General features: G+C 41.9%; 2 protein-coding genes and 1 long non-coding RNA gene across 19 annotated transcripts in view; 1 reads left to right on the top strand and 2 right to left on the bottom strand.

Annotated features, from left to right (window-relative positions):
* Positions 1-3,087, bottom strand: part of Tctex1d1 (Tctex1 domain containing 1) — a 19,551-nt gene extending 16,464 nt beyond the window's left edge. Inside the window, exons 1-2 of one of the 3 annotated variants that reach the window (XM_021159471.1) lie at positions 2,871-3,087; positions 564-678 (exon numbers count right to left, since the gene is read on the bottom strand). In XM_021159471.1, the coding sequence (XP_021015130.1) occupies positions 564-664 (101 nt within the window). In that variant the 5' untranslated portion in view covers positions 665-678; positions 2,871-3,087. Of the gene's footprint in view, positions 1-563; positions 711-2,870 lie in introns of all 3 variants that reach the window. The other 2 variants (XM_021159472.1, XM_021159473.1) reach the window with 2 other exon arrangements.
* The window catches only part of LOC110292263, a 22,535-nt gene extending 529 nt beyond the window's left edge, over positions 1-22,006 (top strand). The window contains exons 2-4 of the long non-coding RNA XR_002377695.1: positions 5,357-5,544; positions 12,255-12,455; positions 20,998-22,006. This is a non-coding gene — a long non-coding RNA (uncharacterized LOC110292263). The remainder of the gene's footprint in view (positions 1-5,356; positions 5,545-12,254; positions 12,456-20,997) is intronic.
* Positions 18,057-22,006, bottom strand: part of Sgip1 (SH3 domain GRB2 like endophilin interacting protein 1) — a 203,908-nt gene continuing 199,958 nt past the window's right edge. For all 15 annotated transcript variants that reach the window (XM_029476217.1, XM_029476218.1, XM_029476226.1 and 12 more), the window contains 3 exons: positions 21,912-21,976; positions 21,242-21,406; positions 18,057-19,578 (listed from right to left, as the gene is read on the bottom strand). In XM_029476217.1, the coding sequence (XP_029332077.1) occupies positions 19,556-19,578; positions 21,242-21,406; positions 21,912-21,976 (253 nt within the window). In that variant the 3' untranslated portion in view covers positions 18,057-19,555. The remainder of the gene's footprint in view (positions 19,579-21,241; positions 21,407-21,911; positions 21,977-22,006) is intronic.

Here is a 22,006-nt window from a genome sequence, read left to right as displayed (position 1 = left end):
GCCTAGCGAAGATCTTAGCTGCCTTACAAGAAGCCTGGCTGCCTTGATCACAGAGAGGAAAATGCCTGGGTAACCTTTTGCTTTCTTTTTGCCTTTCAAGGCTGACCATGTCTCCAGTGGACTACAACTTCAGGAAGCATTTTTTTTTTAAAGTTTAACTTTATAATTTTTAAAGTGGTGTGTGTGTGTGTGTGTGTGTGTGTGTGTGTGTGTGCATGTCCTCAGGTGACCATGGAGGCCGGAGACATTGGGTCCCACTAAAACGGCAGTGGAAGGTGGTTGTGAGCTGATGTGGGTGCTGGGAACTGAAGTTGGCTCTTCTGGCAGACCAGTGCGTGCTCCATTTCTCCAGCCTGATTCTTTTTTAATTTTGAGCTTCGTGTTTATGTTTGTTTCTTTTCCAGATTGAGGACTGTAGTGTGTTGAATGAGAATGTTGCTCAGAGGCATTCGAACCTCTGGTCCCCAGCTGGTGTCAGTGTTAGGGGGAGGTTGAGGAGGTCTGGCCTTGGTGGAGGAGGCCTGTCACTGCTGATGGACTTTGAGAGCTAAGGCCATACTCACACGTTGTTCTCTCTGCTCTGTGCCTGTGCTCCATGACGTAAGCTTTCAGCACCTTGCTCCAGCCGCTGTGCCTGCTGCTTGCTCCCATGTGTCTGTGCCATATAGTGTTACCCCTCTGGAACCACAAACTCAGATAAACCTGTCCTTCTATAAGATCAAGGTGTTTTAGCACAGCAACAGAAAAGGAAATAACTCAAAGATAGGAGGTATGGCTTCCCTGAGGCTAAGCAAGCCCCTTACTCATCCTAAAGAACCAAGGTCTGATAGTAATAGGTTAGCATGTGAGAGACTGGAAATGGAGAGATGAAAGAGAATATGGAGCCAGGCGTGGTGGCACACGCCTTTAACCCTAGCACTTGGGAGGCAGAGGCAGGAGGATTTCTGAGTTCAAGGCCAGCCTGGTCTACAGAGTGAGTTCCAGGACAGAGAAACCCAGAAAAAACAAGAAAGAAAGAAAGAAAGAAAGAAAGAAAGAAAGAAAGAAAGAAAGAAAGAAAGAAAGAAAGAAAGAAAATACAGAAAATTTAACATATCTTCCTCACTTGAGTGATGGGTGACTTAAGAGGTATTAACAGTGGTTGCAGCATGAGCAAGAAACATTGAAGTATAATATGGACTAGTTATATTTTCCTTTTCCTTTTATTTTCTGTGTTATTTTTATTTTTTGTAGATGGATCTTTAGTCTACAGGTATGTCTGTGTGAGTCATGTGAACTCTTGGTGCCCACAGAGGCCAGAAGAGGGTGTCAGATCACTTGGGACTTTGAGCTGCCTTATGGGTGCTGGGAAGCAAACCCTGGTTCTTTGAAAGAGCAGCCAGTGTTTCTTGCACTGAGTCATCCCTCTAGCCCCTTGGTACAGTTTTTAGAAATTGAGGAGTTCCTATATTTTAAAAGCATGGGCTTATTAATGTCAGTCCAGAAAACTGGCTTACACAAAGAGGCTTGAGGCATTTGTATTGCCTAAGACAAGCACATGATCTGCTTATTAAATGCATTTAAACTTTCAACTGCAAGCATAAATACAATAAACATATTGGCTACATGTCCCAACACTACAAGTGGATGAAGTCCAGTTCTGTGATCCAACCTGCCGAGCTAATCCTTTCCGACACCTAGTCGCATTGCCTAGAGAATGCTGCAGTCAATCTTTAATTGAGACAGTGTCTTGCTGTGCAGTACTCACTGGCTTGGGGTTTGCTCGGTAGATGAGGCTGGCCTCCAACTCTCTGTGATCCTCCCCACCTTTGTTCCTCAAGTACTGGCATCAGGCATGTGCTGAGAATCTGATCTAAAAACTGGTGTAAGCATTCAACAAACAAATTCATGGTAGGGGAAAAGAGAACGGGGAAGTATACCTTATATAAAGGTATTTTAAAATCAGAATGTGTATAGTTTCATGTAAAAATCCAGGCTGTGCTTGGAAGTGCATGAGCTACTTTTGAGGACAGAATTGTATTCAGGTTTCTTGAAATAAGAGTTACTGTTGAGAACAAGCATAAATTCCTGGACTTTGTAACTGGTGGCCACCCATGTCCATAAGAGGGCCTTCAGGAAGGATGGGGAAGCTCGTCATTAAAGTCATGTGCTTCCCTCTAGTGGATAGACATTGCAGTGCACAGAGAAAAGAAGGCTATAGTTTCTGTGGGTTATTTTTTATTTTTATTTTTATTTATTTATTTATTTTATGGGGGGGGGGTTGAGACAGGGTTTCTCTGTGTAGCCCTGGCTGTCCTGGCACTCACTTTGTAGATCAGGCTGGCCTCGAACTCAGAAATCCCCTGCCTCTGCCTCCCGAGTGCTGGGATTAAAGGTGTGCGCCACCACGCCCGGCTTTTTAATTTTAAAAAAAGCTTTTAAACAAAAATTTATTGCCTATGATGTGTCAGAGTCCAGAGTGATGGTCATTTAAAAATTAAAATGCATTTAAAAGATGCATTTAAAATTAAATATGCTCTAGGAATATGATATATAGAGAAAGATACAATATACAGAGACTTGCTTAACTGGGGACTATCTATGGATTTTTTTTCCCTTCTGATTATGTTTAAAACCGAAAGCACGCCAGCTCATTTCCTAGCAGTAAATGGTGCGTCTTTGGAAAGAGAAACTTTGTGGAAGTCATGCAGTTTCATGATATCTTATCCCAATTGGCCTATCTTTTTAGAAGGCTATAGTGGAAACAGAAGTTGAAAACCTTCACAAATTAAGGAAATGAGAAGACAGTAGAAGGTATCGTCTCGTGGGAAGCTTTTTTTTTTTTTTTTCAAGAGAAAGGGTGTTTTTCGAAGGACAAAGAATACACCTACCTCCTATGAACAGTCTAGCCCTGGACTGACAGATGTAAAAAAACCTAGCACAGTAGACTGACAGAACAATCATAGGTGTGAGTAAAAGCGCAGGGCCAGCTCTTGACGTGGTGGGCTAGGGCTCATCTGAGAGGAATGGAGCTGATGGTCAAGGCCAGACGATAGACATCTCCTGCAGGGCCTGAAGGAGGCATGGTTTCAAAGACACACTGCAATCAGGAGAGGTGATGCTGGATGTGGCTGAGGCCTGGCTATGTCACATGACTGTGACGTCACCAACGAGGGGTGTGGCCAGCCCTGCCATATTTCCAGTGCTGAGGAAACCCTTACTCTCCTCCTCGTTCTTCCTTCCTTCTTCTCCCTTCCTTTCGTTTTTGGAATAGATGCAAATGGACTTTTTCAATAAAAAAGCTAAAATAAAGCTTGCCTTGTACCAAACATTTGAATAAACACTTTTTCTAGGTTGTAAATTCATCTTACAAGTCACTCCGGACTTACTATATAATAGGCTTGTAAGCAGAATTTATTTGAGAGCAAAAAAGACTTAATTACTCAAGAATTCACATAATGCAATAATAACTGCTCACTCACTGATCAAAATATTTCATGAAGGACAGTTTTGCGTGCAGGTGCTGTTCTGACTTTGAGATGTCATACTAAGAGATATGAACGGAATTAAGCTCTCTACAGAACTTAATGTTTTATTTTAAAATGTATTATTAATGTCCAGATGATGTGTGCACTGAACAGCTGGATCTATTTTTATTCTCACTGGCCTCAGCAATGTTTGCCATTCTGTCTGCCAGCATTTTGCTATCAGTACGGGTGTAGAAGACACCTTGCTCTAAGTTATGCATCTCTGGTGTCCAGTGTGCTTGTGTAGCTCTTCTTACTCTGCTTGGCCTTTAGGCTTCCCTTGTGGGCACTGCCCTCTCCTCTGACTCTATTTAAAACTGGCTTCCCCTTTTATTGTTAACATGCAACTCTATACCTGTGGATAGACATTCTAGCAGTTTTCCAACTATATTATTATATACGCTGTGAAAATACTTCATTTTGTTGATGATCTACTTATCAAAAAAGTTTTAGTTTTCTTTTGTGGTTTATGTTTTCGTGTTGGGATCTTACTTAAGATACCTCCCCACTAGGTATGGTGGGTACTTATGACCCCAACGCTTGGGAGGGAGGCTGAGGTGGAGGCGTCTGGATTCAAGATTCAAGGAGAGAATGGTGTGGTGGCAGCAGTGCTGGTGGTCTGTAGTGCGTGGGGGTGGGGCTTCCTTACTCGCAGTCCAGACAGGCTCTCCTATGCTTTCTTCTTCGTGCTTTATGCTTTGCAGCTTTCCATTCTCTGCCTTCCATCTGGACTATGCCTGTGTAAATGGTACAAGGTACCAGATCTGCTTCATCTCTAAAACCATCTGTCAGACACAAGAACTAAAAGCCCTCAAAAATCCAAGGCTATAGTGGCTCTTTTCTCAGAGCTAAGGGGCAGTTGTGAGGATTACTGAGAATTCCAGGCCAGTCTGATCCACATATTGAGTTATAAGCTAGCTTGCCTTAAAAAAAACAAACAACAAACAAAAACAAAAAAACCCCATCATTTCCCCATTTATGGAAATAACTTTAGGTAAAATAGAATTTCCTCTATTCAATCCATATATATATATATTTTTTGGTCTGAGAAGCACATTGAGGCTGTCACATTTTCCTGTGGTTTCACTTGGAAAGTGACATTTTATCTTCTCCAAGTCTCTCTCTCTCTCTCTCTCTCTCTCTGTCTCTCTCTGTCTCTCTGTCTCTCTCTTTCTGGGGCTACACTGCATTTCAGCTCGATGCAGACTTCAGTATAACACATGCTATCCCTTTGGTCTTCTGTCTCCTAGCCTTTCCCATCAGGGATCCAAAGAAAGGATAGCCCTACCTAATTTCTGATACACAGGCTCATGGCTTGGAATCCTGGAATAAATTAGTCCATGTAAATTTACTTGGCCCTGCTTGTTTACCTGAGCAGGTTTGCAGGTTTGCACAAAGTTCACGAGGGTTGCACTTTCCATCATTCGCTGAAATAACCAGTGGACTGTGAAGGAGTTCCCAAGTAGCTCTCAGTTTGCTGGAACAGCAGTGATCTCTATGCTAGATCCCTCTGGTATTCTGCATGCCTAATATGTGACACAGTAGCTGACAGGTACTAGAGGCTCCCTGGATCTTGAATAAATAACACAGGGAAGTCAACATAGTGTGGCTGACCTGCTGTGCTGGGTGCCTTCAATACATTCCTGTGGGGAATGGTGGGGTCCACACATGGTTTTTGTTCTGTGGCATCATGAGAACTTTGCTTTGAGGCAAAAGAAAGACTATTTAGTCTTTGTTCTTTGCCCAAACCCACAGTAGAGCTGCTAGCTTCGGAGCTAATATGTCCAGATAGCTTGCCGCATTAGCTGGAGAAAGTGACTTGCCCTTGTGCCTTCTGTTTCCATTTTAAGGACCGGTGATGACAGCATCTGTGCAAATGCTGTTCAATGTCTGCCTGAGGGTGAGGTTACAGCAAGTAAACCATCAGCGTGAACGCCTGCCTGGACTCATGCGTGAAAAACACAAGATCTCAGTGAACAAGGGAGCCATGTGCAAATTATACACGGATTGCCACTTTCTATGCAATGAAAATATGCAGGTAATAAAAGACTTCTTTCTATTTGCTAACTCGGTGGTTTTAACATCTCAACCTGCTTGAGCTGCTGTTTCTTTATTTGGAAATGGGGATGATGCCTGTACCTGTTTAGTAGAGAAGATGTTGACCAACATTTCTGGAAGAGGTCCAATAGTGGGACTTTGGGGTTTGCCTGCCCTATGCTTTCTGTTGCTGCTGTGGGTAGACGCTGCTGCTGCTGCTGTTGCTGCTGCTGTTGCTGCTGCTATCGCAAAACCGCTGGAGACGCTGCATTGAGCAGACAGGCCATGCTCTACAATCCATAATTTATGGACAGTGAAATTTGGATTTCTATCAATATTTGCATGCCACAAAACTGTACTCTTTTAAATTTTGTTTTCAGCTATGAAATAACCTCTCCTAGCTGGGAAACCATAGCCATCCATGTTCCAGACTAGACTTGGTGCTTGGTCATGGCTTGCCAGACCCTGTTATTGGAAACTTCCTGGAAGCAGAGCTGAGACTGATGCTAAAAGCTCAGCGAATGTTACCACCTCTCTTCTGATAAATTGTTTAAGTGAAAAGTCAAGTTCAGATTTCCCAGTGGGGTAGATAAAATCAGAGAGTGGAAAGTCATGTACCCAGATATGTGTTTTAAGATAAGGGGGCCTAGCTTAAGAGGTTTTATTTTGCTACTGGGTACAGTGGGGTCCTTCTTGATCCAAGCTACACAAAAATAATTAACGACATTATGACCAGCCTGAGCAGCAAAAATACAGCCTTAGAGTGATGCTTCCCTTTTCTTTCATAAAACATTAAAAATGTATTATAAAGTATAACGTGAACAAACAAGATCCAATTCTGAAAACACATGACAGTGGCAACGCTGAATACACACTCAGTCCTTCTCTCATGACACAGGAGGCGTTCACACATGTATCAGGATGACAGCTAGACATCAGTCACAATTCAGAGAACTGAAGACATAAAAATCAAGATGAAAGAACAAATCCACGCTGACCACATCCCCAGTAGATCTACCCGCATTCTTTCTTCTTTTCTTTCCTTCTCACTGTGTCTACTGCTACAAAGACAAGTGAGTTTGCAGTGTATCGAGGGAGCCAGATTTAAAGACAAAACAAAATGAAACAACAAAAAGCAAAGCAAAGCAAAACAACAGCAGCTACAGCAGCTACAGCAGCAGCAGTACCATCACCACTACCACCACCCACCCACCATACACAGGCCTGTGAAGAAAAGGAGGAGCAGACAGACAGACAGAAAACTGGCTTCTCAGTTACAGATGGGTGTGGTCAAGGATAGGAACTGAGTTTCCTGAAGAGGTAGGAAGGAAAAGGAAGGAAAGCAGAAGACAGGAGAACCTTTCATACAAGGAGTCAGGTTCCAACAGTGACTGGGGCCAGACAGAACACTGAGGGAGAGCAGGGTACAGCCAGAGGGCAGCATGCCCACAGGAGTGGGGAGGATGGGGCAGCACCTGGGGTCCCTGGAGCCTCTCTCTGAATTTGGGACTGTATGTTTGCCATTGTAACAAGTTACTTGACCTGAAAGACTCAGCTATTCCACAGTAAAACAGAAAGAACGAAAGGACCTAGCAGGATAAGTGTGTGTGTGTGTGTGTGTGTGTGTGTGTGTGTGTGTGTGGCAGGGAGGGGGTGGTAAAGGAAATGATGTTCAGGTCTTGAGTGTCCTTCAGGAGATGACTTATAATGCTGACATTTAGTTTTTGAAAAAGGTGCTTTCAATTAATTTTCAAGAAAAAGATGTATCATTTCCAGACACATTGTTAACGTCAAATCACATCTCCATGAGAGAGCCACTAATATTTCATACCTTTTCTACCAGTTGAAGATGCACATGAAAGAGAATCACCAATACTGTAAGAATCGTGGTTTGCTGGGAACAAACTAGAGCTATGAGATGGCTCAGCGGTTAAAGACAGGTACTGACAAGTCTCATGACCTGGCACGATCCCCTAATCCTCATGATGGAAGGAGAGACCACATCCTGAAAGCTGACCTTTGGAAGTCACATGCATGCTGTGCATGACATAAGAGCTCTCCCTTCCTGCACAGATACGAAGTTAGTTCTTTAAATTTGACCGCACCCTGATTTCAGATGATTTTCTACCGTGTTTTGGAAGAACAGAGAGAGCCCAAGTCCAGTCTGGGCAAGTTAGCAGCCATGAGGTAAACACAGAAGGAGGGCTGGGGCGTCGCTCAGTGGTAGAATGTGCCAGAGGCTCTGGGTTTACTCACCAATGCCCCAACCTCAAAAGACAGAGAGAGTGCATGAGTGGTTTAAGAAGCGGTGGTTTAAGAAGGAGCAGCCAGAATTGCTGAGGCTCAGAAGCAGGAATTAATCACTGTAGCTGTAGCATCCTTCCTCTGACCTGCAGTGGGTTTCTGTTCTGGTATACTCAGTTTTCCAACCATGTTAAAAAAATAAAAAATAAAAACAAGGCTGTGTTAGTAGTCTACTAACTTGTAGGACTGAAAGTGGAACTGTTGTGGAGCGCTTTTGGGGCCACTTCTAGAAACTTGGCAGGAATATGACTTTGGGCTAGGACTTGGAAGTAGGCTCAGGATGAATACAGCTGAGGAATGTGTTCTTTGTATCTTGATGGGTCTTGTTAAGACCCTGAAGACAGTAATCTTGGGACCTTCCATCTATGCTTTGTTTGTTCCTTACCTACCCTGTCTGTGCTTTGTTTGTTCCTTTAACACCTCTGTTTATGTCTTAGGACTGACCATATTCTTCCTATGTACCCAGAATGATATAAAAGCAGACTGGAAAAAAAATAAACCTGCTTCAGCCTCAGAATTGGATGGGGTCATGCTACAGTGTTGTCTAATTGTCTCTTTTCTTTTCAATCCTCCCTCCCTTCCTGGAGAACATGTTGACTGACTGAGCTGGCTTGCTCAAATTGTAAATGAGCATGGGTGCCAGTTGAAGCACTTTGATAATAAAAGATTTGTCTTCCACAGCTGTAATCAACCTTGGTCTGTTTTGCAAAGCAGAACAGTGAGAATAATAATAATAATAATAAGAAGAAGAAGAAGAAGAAGAAGAAGAAGAAGAAGAAGAAAAGAAGAATAGAATAAATAATAATAATAAGAAGAAGAAGAAGAAGAAGAAGAGAAGAAGAAGGAGGAGGAGAGGAGGAGAAGGAAAGAAGAAGAAGAAGAAGAAGAAGAAGAAGAAGAAGAAGAAGAAGAAGAAGAAGAAGAAGAAGAAGAAGAAAACAAATTGAAAATGTCTAATCATGTGAGGATGATAAACTGATCCTGGCTACACATTCATAAAATATTATATAGCCATTTAAGAGGATATAAATAAAGACTGAAAATATAGTACAAAATTTGTATTAAATTGGTGATAATGATTACAAACTATACAACTATGCAGTTTCATAATATTGAGAAGAATTTAAGGGGCTTGTGAGGGTGGCTGGTCTGCAGTACAGATGTTTGTTTGTATTTTGCTTTTGTTTTTTGCATGGTAAGAGGTAGTTTTGAAAGCACCAAACATGCTCTAAGCATCAATGTAAGCCTCCTCTCTCATCTTAACTGTGGCTCCAAGGACCAATGGAGCCCCGTATTTGCCCGTTTCTACCTTGTTCCATTCCTAGGGAAATGTTTTGGCTCTTGGTAAACATTGCTCACAGTTGGACATGCTAGACATCCAGGTACTCACTGTTTGATGCGCCGGTGACCTTCCTTCTGTCGGAACTCACGATTATTTGGGGAACACATGCTCCCCCTTTTCTTCATTGCAAGAAACAGTTTCTCTTTACCCAATGCTGACATCATCACAGATTATAGGAAGAACTGATGCTGCAAAAAAAAGGGGAAAATATGAAAACCTTTTAGTTTTTGTAGTTAGATTTCATCTTATGCGGAGGACCCAGCTGCTTGTATGACTCTTTCGAAGGTGGGCCTGAGATTTCCCGGAGAGCAATAATGTGTAGTGTAAGTAGTTATTTTGTTGTGCCAATACAACTGGAAATAGGAAAATTTCTATTCAATAGTGTACATCATTCACACAAGGAGACATTAATTTGTAGCCCAAAATGCTTAACTGATGGAGTGGGAGAAAGTCACTCTGGAAAGATGGGCAACTATAGAAAGATGCTGTCCTGCGCTGCAAGCCAACATTTTTATTTTTGCTCTGAATCTAATCTTGCTATAAGCTCGCTAGTTAATATTTGCTGTCGTGGCTGTTGGAGGCAATGTGGTGGGAGCGTTTGTGCTTGGATAAAGTAGACAGTCTGGAGAGGTGTCACTGGGAGTTCTCAGTTCCTCAGAGAGCTGGGCCTGCTTCCTATTTGTGGAGACTACCAGTCTTGTAAAACCTGGCCCCGTCTTTCATCGTGAAACTTCAGTTTAAAAACAAAATCGTAAGGGACAGAGCTATGAGGTCAATTATGGGACTAAAACAGCCTTAAAAGGGAACCCAAGAGGGTTCTCTGTTACCCAAGAGAACGACAGCTGTATTTTGATAGTGGAGTCTCCTGATAGTCAGAGTGCTCATTTCCCCATCAAAAAGCGAAAGCATCAGCTTATCGACCTACACATGCACAATATCGAAGTATATATACTATACTATAACACCATGGCCTTGTTTTGTGATTTTGACCTTCTTTGGGGCTCTTTCTAGAAATCATAGGAAGAAACTCCCTAAAAAGGAGGTCAGGTTTATTATAAGTTGGGAGAAAAAACAAAAACAAAAAACCCATCACCTAACGCCATGAATATGCTATCTATCTCATAAATACTCATAAACTTTGAATTCCTCTAGGAGGAGCCCTTTGCGCCCTCCAGACCCCTTCGCAACCTGTGCTTGTCTCTTTGGAATATTCACCTTGCTTTATTCAATAGTCGGCTACTCAATTGAGTAGTTTACTCAATAGTAAAGTGTGCCTCTACTGAGCCTTCCCTTCCAGAAGAACTAAGCGCTACATTCCTAAAGTAAGGGTACCTCCCATGCTTGTCAGTTCGCGAAAATTAGCGGGTCCCAACTCTGCTTGGAGACTAGTTCTCCCTAGAGAGACCACAGATGGGAATTCAGAGGTCCCTAGAGGTGCAGGGAAGTAGCAAAGACCACTGGCGACGAGCTTTCGCAGGTGAGTTGAGCGCGCCGCCCTTTGAAGACCAAACTTGGGACCACTTTTTCTGGTTTACTTGGACTGGATGCAGAGATCGCCTTTTCCCTCACATAGGCTGCTTCCGACAGCCTCTTTTCCTGGACCCTTTGTCCCCAAGCGCCTGCACATACCTGCTCTGCGCTGGGTGGCAGGTCGGACCACCAGGACCTGGGATCGTCCTCAACAGAGCTGCAGAAGACCGGTTGCTGCCTCCGGCATCGCTTGGTCGAGCAGTCCCCGTGGGCACCTAGGGCGTCTCCAGGGTGACCTCCTCAAACACTGCCCGGGCCGCCCCTCCTCTGTTCGATGGGCCTCTGAGCCATCTTAGGAATCCCACCATCTCTGTCTTCTGGAGCCTTCCCAGTCCCGCTGCCTTGTACGGTTGCCAGGTCTGACGGTGAACATGTGCCCCAGAGCCCTGTATCATGTTTCTCCCCCGAGGACGTCAGGGATGCCAGTGGGAAACGTGCAAATTTTCTACGACAACTCAGACCTGAAGACTTAGAAGCTGCCCATTCCCCCCTCCCCCATCCCCCGCTGCTGACAGATGCTGTGCAGCGGTTCAGTTGGCACAAAACTCTGTCACAAAATGATTTTACAGAAGTAGCGCACCGAGAACTAGAACGTTAAAGGATGCACCTAGGAGCACAGGATTTGAAACTCTGCTGGTACAGAAGCAGGCTGCGCTCCTTCAAGCCCTCGGAGGACCCCAGACTACTGAAGCTTCAGAAGCGTTGTGGAGAAGGTATTTAGGTATTGAGGGTCCACATTCTATCCTCCCTGCTGTGGTGGACACCCACTGAATGAAGACAGGACGCCGCCCACTGAATACAGCCTATACAGCAGGGTGCTTGACAAATGTTCTCTTGGTCCGCGGGAGCCAGGGCGGTAATTAGCATTGGGACTCCAGCAAAGTGTTAAGAGCTCTAAAGCCCGTGCCTAGCCCTGTTTACACAAAGATAAGAGCAGGAAAGAATTGCCCATTGACTACTACCAACTAGGTTGATATCTGCTCAGTGACCAATAGCTGCTACCTCATTTAAACCTAAAGACCTGTTGTAGAAACCCCGTTATTCATTTTTAAAACACTTTTGTAATTTATTTTTATTTTACACACGTTGGTTTTCTGCCTACATGAATGTTTCTGTGAGGGTGTCAAATCCCCCGGAACTGGAATTACAGACAGTTGTGAGCTGCCATGTAGGTCCTGAGAGTTGAACCTGGGTCCTTTGGAAAATCAGCTAGTGCTCTTCTCTTAGCTAGAGCTAAGCCGTTTCTCTAGCACCACACCCTGCTATTCATTTTATTTTATTTTATATTATATTATTTTATTTTTGTTTTTATGAGGATATTTACAACTATGATGTAACATGCTTGGGTCTTTAGTCAAAGCATGGAATTGAATTCCCCCCACTTGAAAGCTCTTACCTTTGCTAGACCTTGGGTCTACCATCGTTTCCCTAATTATGGAATTACATTTTTCAGAAATGTAGGTAAAAATTTAAGGTGCAGGAAATAAAAGGTTCACAGCTTGGTTTATTTTCATATTTTTTCATTTATTTTCCAGGAAAAAAAATCACATTTCAATAACAACTTACATTAAACTGCATTTTCAAATGGGAATCCTATTTGCAATAATGTGTCATGAAGAATAATTGCATATTCAAGATTTTGTGAGATGGGTGACTGGAAGGACTATGAAGGCAAGGGCATTTATAAAAATCACCAGTTACAAAAAATGATATCCACACTTTTACTAACTCATAAGGTGAGTGATATGGTGATAGTCTCATGATTATTATCTTCAATCAGTTCAGCCACATTTCTGTCCTGCTTGCCCTGTAGAGAGCTCACAGCGGTGGGTCGTCAGAGGGAGCAAGCCTCTGCTGCTGCTGGGCTGAGCTCACAGGAAGCAGTAAGCCATACTGAGGCAGTAAGTCACACACTGTTGAAATGAGCAGGAAGGAAGAAAGACGAGGCACTGACTTTCTGACTAAAATTTAAATATACTTGAGTATCTGAACACACCGTTTCTTCTGTGAATATTTGATGCCCGAGATGTTTTGTGCGATGGTACATGTAGCAGAGGATTATACAGAGAGTCAGTGTACATTGCTACATGGGTCACAGATAATCTGAAATAAAGGCCACTACCAGGTCAAAGTACACACTGATAAACATCTTCACTGACCCGATGGATTGCGTAACTCTAAGTTAGAAACACAGCAACATTTCTCGGTGATGCCTTTCCTAGTTTCTTATTGTTAACAGTAAAACCCAAATGGCTTACACTGCCACTTGTTAGGAAATGATGATTCAAACTGGTCACTTCATTCAGAGAGGTTTTGCCCTAAACAAGGGAAAAACTAATGAGAAAACCTTTTCATTTGAAACACAATAGTGTTCAAACAGCCTAAAATCAGCCCTGGAAATTCCTCCTCTGCTGGTAGGGAGGGCTCTAGTGTTACCGCTGCAGCTCCTGCTGGTTTCCAAAAACAACTATCAACAGCAACTATCCAGATCCCTTTGCCTGAGTTAAGGGGCCAAGTGGGGTGGGGGTGTGTGTGAGGGGAGATGGGAGGAGGATGCAGGAGGATGGAAGGGGTAGGAAGATAGAGGGAGAGGCATCCATCTCTTCCATGCATGTTCATTTTAAAAAGCAGTAATTAAACACCGACCTGTGGAGTCAATGCAGCTCTAAGAAATGTCATCCCAGCCACTCCTAAGAAAAACACCAGGTATTGATGGTCTGAGACAGTCTTGCCGTTTATTATTTTAACTAGCTTAAGGTGATGATGGATAAATGAGATTCATTTTGCCAGAAAAGATGCCAATAAGATAATGAAGTTGGCTGAGTCAGGTGGAATTAATATGCGCTTAGTCTAGGAAGCAGGGAATTTATGGGTAGCTTGTCTTTCAGGTAATAACTCACAGACTCTGAGGGGATTAAAGGTTTTGAATTATGTTCAGAAAACATAAATGTCATTTCTGTCTGCTACAAACAATTTTAAATAAACATCTTTTAAATGTGATTTTATGTAAAAAATGATTATTTTTTTAAAAAGTAAAAAAAAAAAAAATAAAGAACCAAAACCAAACCAAACCAAAACAAACCTCAACAACAACAACAAAAAACCAAAGCCTACCTCAGGGTTAGTCCTCTGAATCTATGCTGAGAAAACAGTGCACTACATTTGGTTCTAACTAAAATGTTTTCATAGCAGTCCAAAAGTTATGTAAAACTACGATCAGCATGGCTCTAACAGGATTCTGCCATGATAACTGAAGAGTCTTCACTAGTGTCAATTACTCCAAGGATGTGGAACCTTTCAACAATAGGGGCTTGAAGTATTGATCAGAGATTCAAATCTTTAAAACGTGAAACAATTTCCATGTGGGGTTAAGAGTTCTTTAGAAAATAAAATTAAAACTCACTGAAAGATATTAGTAAGCACACATAACAACTCACTTCCAATGGGCAAAATTCCCTTAGAGCTACAATTATCTTTCTTATATAATTTGATTTACATATCCTTCGATGGAGCTGTGAATTATAATTAGACACGGCGTTTCCTAAAGTTTTTAAAGGGCTACTCTTATACTTAAAAATACCCTTACCAGTTTAGGGACACTCTAAGTTTCATGAGGACTTTGAAAGTTATTGCCCATATCTAAAGAGAGACAGCTGTGACACATTGTGTTGTTTCAGAACACAATGAATATTTGCTTGTGCTAATAAATCAAACATGATTTGGAAAATACTGGTGGACGTAGTATCAAATATACCACTTTTTCTTTAAAACAGCATTAAGGGTCACTTTAATCTGCACTGGCTTTGTACTGAAAGCTCTTTTTCTTATGAGGCTAAAGATGTGTTTAGCACAGGCTAAATGTACTCCGGGAATAAAGGGAGGAAGCCAGAAGTTCAGTTTGGAGAATAAATTATTATATCCATGATACATGTCCACAATCTGTCACACACAAACCATCCCCCTCCCCGCCCTGGCACTACCCATTTAGGATAGAAAACAGGAACTACACATGGGACCAGTCTACAAGGCTGATCCTAAGAGTTGACAGTGTTTCAAGAAGGAACGTTATTTCAGTTGGACATTAACAATGTGTCTCTGGCTTACTCTAGATAGCACAGCCCCAGAGCAGTGATGGGTGAAGAAGGCCAGTACTTTTTGTTTGTTCCTTTTTAATATTTGAAGATGTAAAGAGAGCAGTCTGGTCTCATTCCTCCTCCTCAGTCTATGGATTAACAGGAAACATGAGAGAAGCCATAGTGAAATCAGAAGCGAGAGAGTTGTGTTCTCCACTGTGTGCCAAACGAAGAAATGAAACCAACATAACACAAGCAAAAAGGTCAAGGAGGAGGGCAAGCCCAATAGAGCTGAGATCAATTCAGGAATGAGCGTGGAGGTTCGTTATGAGAGTCTCCTTAATCAGTGCCATGTGACTTGATTTAGGTATTTACACTAACAATTTGACTCATTGGTTAAGGTGAACGTCAGGAGGGGCATCATGGGAACATCACATTTCCTTATAGTAAGTTTCTAAGCTATATTCTGGCCCACACTGATGTCACTAAAAAACCCCTCTATTTTAGGTTTTAGAAGTAATTCAACAGAAAAAGATCACATGACAAAATAAATATATTCGACTGGGATTTTGCAAAATACATCCTCTTTGGGGGAAGAGAAATCTCTAACATATTTTCTCTCTCTCTCTCTCTCTCTCTCTCTCTCTCTCTCTCTCTAATCTCTCTCTTTCTAGTGGATATTTGCATATATTGCCATCATTCAACTTTCTCTGGCGACCTGGAACTGGTTTGAGGAAAAGACAAAGCAAAGCAAACATTGGTAAAATTCTTCTCGGAAAGCCAAGAGTTTGTGAGATAAAGTCAGGTTCCAGGGTTACTGTCTGAGTGTCTCTTGCAAGCCAGGAGCTACTATTAATTGGACTGAGTTGGGAGAAAACACTAGAAAAATAGCATTTATCTTAGAAATTAAATGCTTAAGTCCACTATAATGTGAGCAGTAAAAAGCGCTCTAGAGAATTATTAGGGCCACAATGCAATGCTCAGCTTTTGGGAACCTCTCAATGTATAGATTCCCAAGTGTTATCCCTAGAGATTGCTAAAGACTTGCTGGTACTCACTGCAGTCTGGCTAGGTTCTGAACGTATAACAGGGCCTCAACTTAAATCATTACTCTACTATGACTGGTTGGAAACAAGGGGTCTCACAGTTCATCCTTTGAAGAGAAACATCCGTTCTTTTAAAATGATATCTTATCAAGTTCCTCTTTAACACTTTCAATACAGACTTTACAGAGTGCCATTTATCTTGACATTCAAGTTGATGGTTTTATCAAAATGAACCAGGTGAAACAGCAAGGTACCCATTCTATTGTCAGGATAATTGAGGTCGTTACCAGCTGTGATGGCACTTTGGGGGGAAATGAATCAACCCAAGCCTCAATACCACCGCTGGGAAAACACAGACTGAAAAGGCTTTGTGCCATTTTGGAGTCTAAGGTAGAATGCAGTGATATCTGCAGTGTCTGGCAGCCCAGGAGCGCTCACAGTACACCGTACTGTACAGCCATTTTGCTATTTTTTATTGTGTAGCAGCTAATCACTATGATTACACATGTTCTTAGAGTCTCGAAAGGTAGTTTATCTGGGTTAAGTAGAAGTGTAAGTCTTCAGGGTTAGAAGTTACTTTGGAATCATTTACATATTGTAATGCAATGTTTCCGGATCTGGAGAAGCCCTTTCCCTGCTCGGCAACATTCTGCTATATAGGGTTCTAGGCACAAGCTTGTTAGAAAGAAAAAATTAGACGTCCCATTAAGGAAAACGTGAAAATTGCATATGGATCCACTCTCACCATAAAGGTGAGAAGAAGGCAGGGGCACATCTGCGTTTGCCCATCCGGTATCGCTGGCAGAGCAAAGGTAGGTTTGCTTCCTTCTAAAGAAGAATTAAAGGTGCAAATGTGTGTGAGGACGGCTCTGATACTTTGCAGACTGAGACAGGGGAGAAGTATACAAACTGTCGAAATGCACAAGCAGCTGCTCTTGGACTTTCCAGTCACCCTTTGCACAGGAACAGGCTTTCGAGGCAAGCGGCGTCCCAAATAGCATACAGGGAACGCTCTTTTGAGCTGTCGGTGGATCTCAGAGAGTTTTAGATTAGCAGTTGCAAGTTCCCATTATGATAAAATGGAAACTAGTTTAAACAGGAATTTATTTTTGAGAATTTCATAAAAATATGGGATTTGTTTGAAGAGGAATACATACTTTCCATGTCACCAAAATAAAACATGCACACTTTCTATCAGCCTTAAAGGTCAGAGTGTTTAGGAAATTGCTCTCTAACTAGAATTTTGTCTTAATTTAGCTTACTGTCCTGCCAACCATCTGTCTATGAGCTAACCCATTTTGTTTGAACAAAAGGGAACCTGACCCGACTGACACTGATAACTGAGACCTGGCCTGCCTAGTCTTGGACCTCGTCTCAGAATACGAATTTTTATCCTATAGTGCTGCACACAGAGCTTCACCAGGAGATGAAATTGCACAAGCTTAAAACCAAACAGCACTGACATCTCCATCTCTGATATGAGCAACTGTTGTTATTTGACCCACTCAGCCATTCCCCACTGAAGCTCTGAATTTTCAAGTCTTAATTTTGAGATCACCAACTGTCGTTTCATTTCACAATAGTCAATTAAGGGATTACAAGATTTCTTCATAGTTTCCAATTTGGTTCCAGGAAACATTTGAATAATGTTAGAGACTACTCAAATCTCTATCTTTAATTACATTTTTACAATATCAACAAAATTATTCTTTGGAAAGAAACACTGCATATTTCATGACCAATTAGTTCTAAAACTTCACAAAATAAGCTATAAAGAGAAAGACATGAGAAACAGTAATATTTACATATTTTTAATATGCTTTGTGTTAATATTCAATATTTTTCCATGAACTGACTACTTAAAAACATTGTATAATCACATTTTAGATAAGCTTCATTTTTTTTTCTGCTTCGTACTCTCCATTGGTTTAAATGTTTTCATTTCCACTTGTTCCATTAGATTTAAATTTTACATTTTATTTCTATATTTCGGTTTCAAAGCCAAACTTTTTGGTCAACAAATTAGTTTGTTCAAAAAAACCTTCAAAGCCGGACTGCTTTGGGGAATTAGGCAGGAGCCTATTTTAAATAGATGAATTGTTTGCAGGTAAAAATCCTCTTGGACATCCTTTCGGGAGCAAGCGTTGATCGAAGAGAACATAAATAAAGCTACAGAGCTCACTAGAAACAACTGCCAACCACAATCTCACTGTTGAAGTAAGACTTAAAACATTTTTAATTTGATTCTAAAATTGAAAAGGAGCTGACCACTCCTTGTCAGATTCGAGTGGATACAAAATGTGATTCAGCAGCCAATGCTACACATGCCAACTCAGTAGGAGAGCCCCAAACAGGAACTTTTCTGTTTAAAATAACTTGTGGTTTACTGGAAGACGTCTTCTTTAGGCCTCACACGACACTGCTTTGATTCCCCTCCGGTGGGGCAGACACCGTCCCCACTCCCAGAACTGTGGCATTTACTATGTTCAAAGCCACTGTCCCGTCTCTGGCTCTGCTTTCAATTCCCCAAGAGCGGCAAAGATTCACAGTTGTATATGATGAATCTTAAAATCATCCAAAAATATTCATAACAAGGTGAATAGAATTTCATTTATAAAGTTTATTTCTTCCTTCCCCCAAAGATGTAAAAGATAAGTTTAGAATTCTCCTTTTGGATGGACCAGGGGACTATTTGTTTTCCTCCATCCTTCTCTGTGTTTTGATTCTCATGAGTAAAGAAGAAACGAGGTACCCACCCCTGGATGCTGGACGAGGGAGGCCCCTCTGTCCCGAGCAATTGTGCAAAAGTTTTAACCAGTTCAGCTACAGAAAGTCTCGAAACTTTAAAAATCATGTTGGCTTTAATCCGATGACTTAGCAATCTCCACATTTGCTAAACGGCACAGAAGGGGCTAGGGGTCAGGTCGGACTTCAGCAACCTCTGCCCTCTTGGATATAATTTAATATACTTAAACTTTAAATATGAATTGCTTTTCCCTTTTTACACAAGTTATAAAAATAAGAGGCCCTGTTTACACAGTTTGCATTTTTATGAAATTTGCAGTTTGAAAAAAAAGCTCTTTAAAAAGTGGTAATTACTGTTTCTCTTTGAATATGCTGTAACTTTAGAATTTTCTTTTCTCTGAGATAGTGTGTGAATTTAACCCACTAAACTGAAGCTAGAAGTTTTTTTTAGCACTAGAGGGAAACATAGTAAAGAGTGAAGGAAAGTAGGCTGCGTGTTTTGTTTCTGGTTCTGTTTAAGGTTCTCGATGTGTGGCACCCCCTTTATGATAACTATCAACATCATATTTAAATTTTATATATTGACAAAATGCGCTGTATCTCTGTAAGCATTGTGCCGTTCAACAGTACTACTATTAAATTTACATACCACAGTTTAAATTACATCCGTTTCAGGAATGGAAAATGCTAAAACCCAAGTGTCTAACTGCCTTACTGGAATGAAGGTACAGTTTACAAATACAATAATTACATTTTAAAACCATTAACAAATATTACACCTATAAGTAAATACTGCAGAACTGAGCAGCACAGTACTGGGTGCCGGAAGTCACTGCTGAAAGCCAGGACCTTCCAGCTGACAGACCCCCAAGTACGGACATCGGTTTGTGTTCATCAAGCCAGATTAAAACATGTCTCTCAAACAACAGTTCTCCGGGGCATGGATCTTCCAAATCCTTGCATGACCTTTTATTAGTTATCTGCCAAGTACTTTCCTGCAAAACAAGATCACAGATCAATATGTCATCCACAAGCTCTATGGATGATCTATTGTTCCTGCTCTACCTCAGAACCAAACCCTGCAGGCTCGGAGTGCCGCGCTCCTACGATGCGGTGAGGTTTTCAGGTTTCTTAGTTCTCCACATCCAAAGTCACCATTTCTATTTCTGCAGACAGTTTGCCAAGCATTCTGGATCCTGCTCAGGTGGGTCAGGGGTTTGTCCCCGAATATGAGAAGCTGCTCATGTTTATTTTGGACTTAGTTCATTTGAGAATGAAAGGGATATAATGAATAATGAATTACATCAGAACAGCAGGCATAGAAACCAGGTCCCAGAGGAGCAGGAGGGGAGTGGTAATATATTGGCTTCAAATGTGTAAGGCTCTACCGGTGCCAGCCACTGACAAGCCCAGTCGCTATTTCTGGGGAGGTCCTGCCCTCTATACACTCTTGTTTGTGCCATACCTGGTTCCTGGGCAAACAGTTCATATCTATAGACTAGATATTTATCTATCGTCTGTCTGTCTGTCTGTCTATCTATCTATCTATCTATCTATCTATCTATCTATCTATCTTCCTGTTGGGGATGGGGAGGGAGGGAGAATGTATATACTTTGGCATTTATCTATCGTCTGTCTGTCTATCTATCTATCTATCTATCTATCTATCTATCTATCTATCTACCTTCCTGTTGGGGGTGGGGAGGGAGGGAGAATGTATATACTTTGGCATTTATCTATCGTCTGTCTATCTATCTATCTATCTATCTATCTATCTATCTATCTATCTACCTATCTACCTTCCTGTTGGGGGTGGGGAGGGAGGGAGAATGTGTATACTTTGGCGCAGTGTGGGAGTTAGAGGACAACTTGTGGTTGCTGGTTTTTTTCTTCCATCATCTCAACTTCTAAGGAGTCAAATTCGGGCTTGGTGGCAAGCACCTTTTCACCAACTCAAAAACTACACATATTCTTATTTTTTAAAAAGAATTATTATAGTATGTGTATAATGATGTGTGTGTGTGTGTGAGAATGTATGAGGCAGCACACATGGGGAGGTCAGAGGACAACTATTTTAAGTTGCTTTCTCTCCTTACACATTGGGACCTAACCCATGCTTTCAGGCTCACATGGTCAGGTCAGTGCCTTTAACTTGCTGAGCCATCTCATAGACACATTAAAGGTTGCTTTTAAAGTAAAAAAAAAAAAAAAAAAAAAATCAGATCTTCCCAGGGCCTTAGCTTAGCCTGTCTAAATTTCAAAAGTTAGGTACGTGGAAAAAAACCAAAAACCCTTCCTAGGAATCTAATGCCCCCCTGCCTTAGGTACGCCACACATTTTTATTCTTTCTTTCCTGTTTCAAAAATACATGTTCAAGTCAAAACTTAGTCTGCCAATCTTATTTGGCTATACAGTGGCAGGACTTATCCCACTGACTTCAATCAATATACAGATCAACCAGGTGGGAATGGTGGCTCAGCCCACCACGAGAAACAGACCCAGCACAAGCAGCCAGAACCTTTGTGCTGGAATTGCCAGTTCATCTGTACTTAATTCAATGATCAGTTTGCTCTCTAATGGGCTGTGGGGATAGGAGCTGTGAGGAGGCAGAGAAATCACAGCCAGTTCCTGCTCAAGGAGGGACAGCTAACCACATACCTGCAGCAAACCTCTTCTTAATGAGTGAAAACCGATAGCCAGCTCCAACAAGCTCAATGTCACAGCCAGAGAGAGTACTTCCTTCACTCGTGAACTGCACAACCAGTGGGGAAGGTTTGCTCGGGCCTTCGGATAATTGAAATCTCGCCAGTAAAGAACCTACGCCTTTAAAAGAAGAGCGTTACCGCAAGACAGCAGTTGGCAGCACTCTCCATGCAACTTTGAAGTCACACTTGAGGTGAACTGTGCAAGACTGGGCAGCCGAGGAAGCAGCGGATTCTTCGTTTGCAAAATGAGAGTGAGCAAAGCATCTTTGAGGAGCCTGAGCAGCTGGTCGGGGCACGTCAGCAGAGCGGTACTTTGAAATTTGTGACATGCTACAAGGATGGCTACATCCTTTCCAGCCTGTGATTTACATCAGAGGGAGAAAGAAAAGCATCTATGGGGACATGACACAGGGCGGACACATGCCGTGGTCTACATGGGAGTTGAGGGCTTGGTGGGAAAGGAGAGAGGAAGGTCTGCTAAAAGCCACTTGCTTTGATAGATGTTAGTAAGTAAAGAAAGACTAACAAAGCATTCTGCTTGCTTCTAGGGGTACGTGGCTTTGGGTTCATAGTTGGCCAATACCTGTAAGTTATGTCAGATTTAAGCCCGTGATTACAATTACCTCCATTTTCTGACTTCTGGGAGATATCGGGAATCTTCCATAATATTCTTTGTTGTTCAGCATTCCTACAAAATAAAAGGAAGAGCTTTCTCACA

This window comes from Mus caroli, chromosome 4 (assembly GCF_900094665.2).
Source record: "Mus caroli chromosome 4, CAROLI_EIJ_v1.1, whole genome shotgun sequence".
In the NCBI taxonomy this organism is placed as follows: domain Eukaryota; kingdom Metazoa; phylum Chordata; class Mammalia; order Rodentia; family Muridae; genus Mus; species Mus caroli.
Note: the sequence above shows the minus strand (reverse complement) of the source record. Positions and strands in the feature narration are given on the sequence as shown.